At 37.4% G+C, this 6734-nt stretch overlaps 1 protein-coding gene across 1 annotated transcript in view; it reads left to right on the top strand.

The window, feature by feature from the left end:
* The window catches only part of LOC116852364 (disintegrin and metalloproteinase domain-containing protein 10), a gene marked incomplete at its 5' end in the record, with an annotated part of 339156 nt that overhangs the window by 177588 nt on the left and 154834 nt on the right, over positions 1 to 6734 (top strand). The window contains 4 exons of the mRNA XM_032832640.1: positions 3580 to 3767; positions 4028 to 4168; positions 4261 to 4385; positions 4537 to 4665. Coding sequence (XP_032688531.1) covers positions 3580 to 3767; positions 4028 to 4168; positions 4261 to 4385; positions 4537 to 4665 — 583 coding nt within the window. The remainder of the gene's footprint in view (positions 1 to 3579; positions 3768 to 4027; positions 4169 to 4260; positions 4386 to 4536; positions 4666 to 6734) is intronic.

Here is a 6734-nt window from a genome sequence, read left to right on the forward strand (position 1 = left end):
TCGCGACTCGTGCAGTCGGCACCCGAATCAGGTGCAGCGACAAAATACTATTCGAGTTTCGGCGATCGTTCGGCAGCTTCGACGAGACCCGACAGCTCATCACAAAAAACACCAAATGGGCGCCAAATACGGCGGTCCGTACCCACTAAAGGAATCAGTCACGAAGCACTAACCCCCGAAAGAGTTGGTCTCGCCGACGAGGGCAACTCGCCCTTCGTCTGAACGGCTCGCCCGAACGTCCGGCAGCTCAGCCCTGCTCTCGGTAGAGGGGCTGGTTCCTTGACGGGTCGGAGGTGTTGATGCGTTTGGCGGTTAGTGAAATAATACGAGGTGGATACTATACATTCGAATTTTTATTCGACGGTAGCAATTTACAGGTGTGTGGTATCTCGGCAGCTACAATACGATAAAACAATGGCCAAATATTCTTTCCGCTACACGGCAGCGATTCTCAATAATAATAATTCAGTTATCCCTGTTCGCGGTCGCGATGCTGGTCTTCGGCAGCTCAAATTTCCGAGTCGTGATCGCGAAGGTCACGACAGCCACGTAGGCTTTCGGCGGTGTGCTCGCCCGGTATATCGCGTACGGCGGATAATTGGCAATTATTCGGTCGGGTTTTTCACACAATACGCGGAGCTCCTCCTTTCGCGAGAGGAACGCGAACCCTGGCCCTCGCCCAGGGTGGACGGCCGAGGCCCAGACGCCGCACCGCTCCGCGACACCAATTACTAAAGAGATAGTCTGTTCGTTCCTTCTAGAACGGACTCACAAAAAAACAGCGGAGCGGGGCAGTCGGCAGCAAGCAACGGCGGTCCCCTCTGGGTTTACACTAAAATTCGTGCCCGCGCGGTAGCTGCCTTACGGATGCCGAGGTCGAGTCGTCTTCGTCGTCAGTTTCGTGGATGGCACGTCCTTTACACTATCCGTGGTCACGGCTAATCGAACAAGCTCCTGAGCGATCGTTGGGACCTGGTTTTATCCCAGGTTTGAATCGCTTGCTCCGACAGCTATCGGCCGTTGATTGGCCGATTTACAGGATCGAATCCCCCATTTTTCGGCTTTTGTTTTTCGGTAACTGTTGTCGTCTTCCATTTGATCCTTTCCAGCCTGTTGGCCTCTCCGACCTTGGAGCTTCGTCATATCGGTAGCCGTCGTTTCCTCAGTCCCCGAGCCTCGCAGCGTCTTCGCTTGGCTCGGAGGACGCTCTGGGTCGCGGAGGATGTGCTCGTCGGACTCGCCTTGGCTGCAGCTGTCCTCCGCTCGTCCGCGGTGTCCGTCGACTCCGTCCTTGCGGCTCCCTTGCGGCAGCTCGGGATTGGTCCACTTCCGGCAGTTCTTTCTCGACGTTCTCCTCGTTAGTTGGATGTCGGCTAAAACAAGCTTCCTTAGAGTGGCTTCAACTGTTGGTCCTTAATTACGCATAACAATAATAAGGGAGCGATTCACTTGGGATATTTGGTCCGTCCGATGCTCCTCGTCAGGATTCCTCCTCTCCCACGGCGGCAGCAACCTCACTCCGATGTGAGTCTTCTTCCTTCTGACCCGACCTCTCGACAACCGCACTTTTTCTCTACATACACAATTAGGGGAGCGGTGCACTTGGACACGGTGCATTTGGACACAGCCAATCACAGCACCGTGTGATTAGAGACATTTGTAGGGTCCCTTGGAACAGCGACTTGGACTGTGTCCAATTGCCCCGTGTCCAACTGATATACACCCCACAAATAGTAGGGCCACGCAGGCTCGCGTCCTATTCGCCTCACGGCTAGGACGCAACATCCACCTGCAGCCGGGAAGCCCACTTTCGGCTTCTTAACGACTTTCCAAATGACAGACGATAAAAAATCGTCACGTCACAATATATATATATATATATATATATATATATATATATATATATATATCGCTTCACAGTATTCACTCTGATACTGTCATATCATCAACAAATCTTTATAAATCAAATAATTATTTAATAACTCCTCATGTCTTAACGGCATTTAGGTAACTAAGATTTGTCTTCCTTTCTCTTTGTTTAATTATAGTACATGGTTTTCTCTTTTTTTATATTTATTTAGATTTGTATAAATTTATCTTTCTCCTCGTCAACATCTTTGGGGAGACTGTTTCTTTCATGTTAGTCTACATTGCATCCTCTATTTAAGCGTTTGTTGGTTGACAAGGATGCGCCGCGTTGACCTTAGAAGGGAAGAGCATTTATCTTCATTGCATTTACGTTTTCGACATCTCTATTGATCCGTTGATAACGACATTTAATTTAATTGCGTGCGTCGATTGATTGCGTTTTTTATTTTTTTATTTCTATTCAATCTTTGTACATTTGATTAGTACTACTTTTCAAACTTTTACTGAAAAGGACCCAAATCAAGTTAAAACGTATATAATGTTGTAATATTGTAACTATATATATTTTTTTATATAAATAGCACTACCACATTTGTGCCTAGCTCTTATAGACTGCTTTCTTCTTTTCCTTTAATTTGATTTATATCTTAGAACCAATTCTTTTCTCGTTTAACTTTTAATCATGTAAAGTTGTTAAATTATTGCAAAATTAGCATATTACTCATATTTTCTCATTGCATTTTACGAGTATTTATGAGTATTTATAAGAAAGCACTCATTTTATAAGTAAATATGAGATATTGCCTGAGAAATTTTATGAGATATTTTTTACAAATTATGAAAAAAATTTTCTTACAGGAATTATTATCATTATTATCATTATTATTATCTTTATCTTTATCATCATAATAATCACTATCAGTATCGTTATCACTAGCTTTATGGTTATCATCATTGTCGTTATCACAATCGTTATCACTATTGCTATGGTTATCGCTATTATTATCGTTATCACTATCATTATCATTATCATCATTATCATTATCATTATTATTCATATTATTTATTATTATTATTGTTGTTTTTATTATTATTATTATTATATATTCATATTCTCGCATAAAATACAGAAAATATTAGCATATACGGGACAAGCTAACATCAGAAATGTTACAAAACAGGTTAACGCTCAGCTACAAATTAAAAAATATCGTAACTCCAATTCTTGACGAAATAGACAAAGTTTTTTTCAAACGCTTGTTTCGACGACTTGTTTCGAATCTCGAAACAAGTCAGACGAAATGAGTATCTTAATTTCATCAAAAATTGAAGTTAAATTTTCTAACTTGGCAGATGATAAGTTGTTTGAGCTATCAGAGATCCATCTATTGGAATATTATTATATTATGTTTTCTTAGGTAATTTAGTTATGGTACATGCATTTTAGAAACAAATGTTTCTGTTCCAGAATTTGTAATAATTCTCGATCCTGTTAAGATATCTATGATATCATCTAACACATCCATAATGCCAAACAAAATACTAGATAATAGAAAGTACCAAAAATATAAATGACACCATCAAAGTTAAATGTTATTTATTAAATTAAAATAGAATACGAACTAGAGTATTTCGCGTATTCTGAAAAGAAGAATGGTGTGGTAGATGGTATTTTTCATAGCACTATAAAATTTCTCCTCTTGTCTGTAGAATGAACGGCAAAGATCGGATAACGAGACATTTGCACAAACGCGCGACAGTAGATCCTCGGAAAACTACATGCATGTTGTACTTACAAGCAGACCATCAATTTTTTTCACGATATGGTACGGAAGAAGCCTGTATCGAGGTGATGACGAGGCATGTGCAGAGAGTCAACTCTATCTATAAACATACGGGTAGGTTATTCTCACATTGATTTTATACGTATGTATGATAAAAAATGATATAATATATTCGCCAAGATTTAATATATTTGCTTTTTGAGAAAAAGCCAGTAAAAGTTGAGAAAATTAATAATTACTATAAAATAATACGGAAAATAAAAGACGAAAAACAAGCCTGTGAAATAGTAAGCGAATAATTTATTATTTAAACAAATTATTTATTTTTAATAACGGAACTAAAGAAAAAATATTGCTACTCTGTCTTTTTCCAGATTTTAATCAAGATGGACGACCGGATAACATCGGTTTTATGATAAAACGCGTGAAGGTGCACAGCGAAGAAGCATTAAGAGACCCCAATTATCGTTTTCCGGGCAATTATGGCGTGGAAAAATATTTAGAACTTTTCTCCGGTAAGAATCTGTTATTCTTTGTAAATATCAATGTGATGATATGTCAATAAAGGCCGATATAATAATTTAACTGGACATTTACTTTGTTGCAGAGGAGGACTATGACACATTTTGCCTAGCTTATATGTTTACATATCGAGACTTCGAAATGGGAACTTTAGGATTAGCTTGGACGGGTGATTTAAAAAACGCTGGCGGCGTGTGTGAAAAAAACGGGGTAAGAAATTGTGGCGTGCAGAATTTAAATATATAAATAAATATATTGTTGACCCGAATATATATTTATATATTATTATATACTATATTATTCAATATAATGCGACATAACCGTTAACAAAAATTAACTAACGAAATAACGCACATTACAGCATTACCGTGGTAGCATGAAGTCCCTGAACACTGGTATAGTTACCCTATTGAATTACGGAAAGCACGTACCGCCTGCGGTCTCTCACGTTACTTTAGCTCACGAGATTGGCCATAACTTCGGCTCGCCAGTATGTATTCCAACCTCCGTTTCTGCATTTATACGTTTCTACGCACAACAGCATATAACAGCAGATAGCACATGATATCCTGAGAATATTCTGAGAATATTCTGAAAGTATGAACTCTAATACTTCTGAAAGTATCACATCTGATATACCTAGAATATACTCTATACATACTATGATATACTCAGAATATACTCATTACGTTCTTATGTCCACAGCAATATTGTTTTCAGAATATCCTTAGAATATCATCCATGATATTCTGAAAATATACGTGAAATATTCTCAGAATATCAGAATGGCAAATATATAAATTATTATTAACACAAAAGCATACACAAATACAATCATATTCACTCCCATATAATTTAATATTTGATGATTTTGTTAAAATAATAAAAAAAAATTGGTATATCATATTTTGCGACGCTTCGCTTATGTGTTTCTGCGTAGTTTCGAAAAGTAAAAAAAAGAAGTCAAGTGTACGCGCGTTAGCATTATTTACGAAAATTTGTTATAAATAAATTTTACAAAAAAAATCGTTATAAATAAACTTTACAAAAAAATCGTTATGAATCAAATTTACGAAAAAAATCGTTATAAATAAATTACAACAAAAACTCAGACAAAAAATATTTGAAATAAATTTTACAAAAAAAATCGTTACAAATAAACTAAAAAAAAATCGTTATAAATAAACTTTACCAAAAAATCATTATAAATAAGCTTTACAAAAAAAAACTCGTTATAAACAAACTTTACCAAAAAAATCGTTATAAACTTTACAAAAAAAGTCGTTAGAAATAAATTACAACAAAAGCTCAGCCAAAAGGTATTTGAAAAAATATTGTTAAAACAATCTTATTCAGACTAATTGTATTCTCGTGAATACTCTATATATATTAAAAAATATAAGACAATTTTATATTTATTACTCTTTACAAAAATAATGATATCAAGAGATTACATTCGCAAAATGCGAATGATTAATCAGTTTTTAATTTTATAAACATATGTGGTTTTGGCTATATAATATATTTATAAATTAAATATGTTATTATTGGAAGTACAAATAAGTCTCCGCCGTTTTTTATAAAAAATTGGGCATTTATTGTGAAAGAACGGTACCTTATGTTTTATTCAAAGTATTGTCCATCGCTAGCCACTACTTTTTCTCATCTTTCTGGCAGTATACAGATACCGCGTCGGAAGAACGCTTTATCTTTTGAGACTATCCACGAGTCGACCTAATTTTTGGTATCTCCATATGATGTGAAGTGCTGCTCAGACAGGCCGTGCGTCATCGATCGAAACAAGTGATAGTCAGAGGGAGCAATGTCTGGTGAATACGGCAGGTGGGGTAAAATTTCCCAATTGAGTGTTTCCAAATTGGTTTTGACCGGCGCCGCAACATGTGGACGAGCATTATCATACAGGAGAATAAAGGGACGTCTACATTGGAAGTAAACAGTAAGAAGTAGGAAGTAAGAATAAGAAATTAACCATTCATAGTTAATTACTCTTCTTACATTCGACTGTGGTTGGTCAATTTCTTACTCTTACTTCCTACTTCTTGCTATTTACTTCCAATGTAGACGTCCCTTAATTTTGTCGTGTCTGGAGTAGTAGTGGGCGCGTTTTTACTTGAGTGCTCGGCTCAATCTCATCAATTGTGTTCGGTAAAAAGCCCCAGTAATGGTTTCGTTCGGTTTGAGCAACTCATAATACACGACACCAAGCTGATCCCACCAAATACACAACATGAGTTTTTTTCCATGAATATTCGGCTTGGCTGTCGGTGTTGAAGCATGACCACGTGGTCCCCGTGATTTCCTCTTCTTTGGGTTATCGTAGTGGATCCATTTTTCATCACCAGTGACTATACGATGCAAAAAACCCTTTCGTTTATGCCTGGCAAGCAGCATTTCACATGTGCAAAATCGGCGTTCAACGTTTCTCGGCTTCAATTCATATGAAACCCAATTTCCTTGCTTTTGAATTCTTAACGATTTTAAACGATGTGAAATTGCTTGTTGAGTCACTCCTAATGTAAGTGCAAGTTCTTCTTGCGT

This window comes from Odontomachus brunneus, unplaced genomic scaffold (genome assembly GCF_010583005.1).
Source record: "Odontomachus brunneus isolate Ranch 3 - 2012 unplaced genomic scaffold, Obru_v1 Obru_scaffold_219, whole genome shotgun sequence".
Lineage (NCBI taxonomy): Eukaryota > Metazoa > Arthropoda > Insecta > Hymenoptera > Formicidae > Odontomachus > Odontomachus brunneus.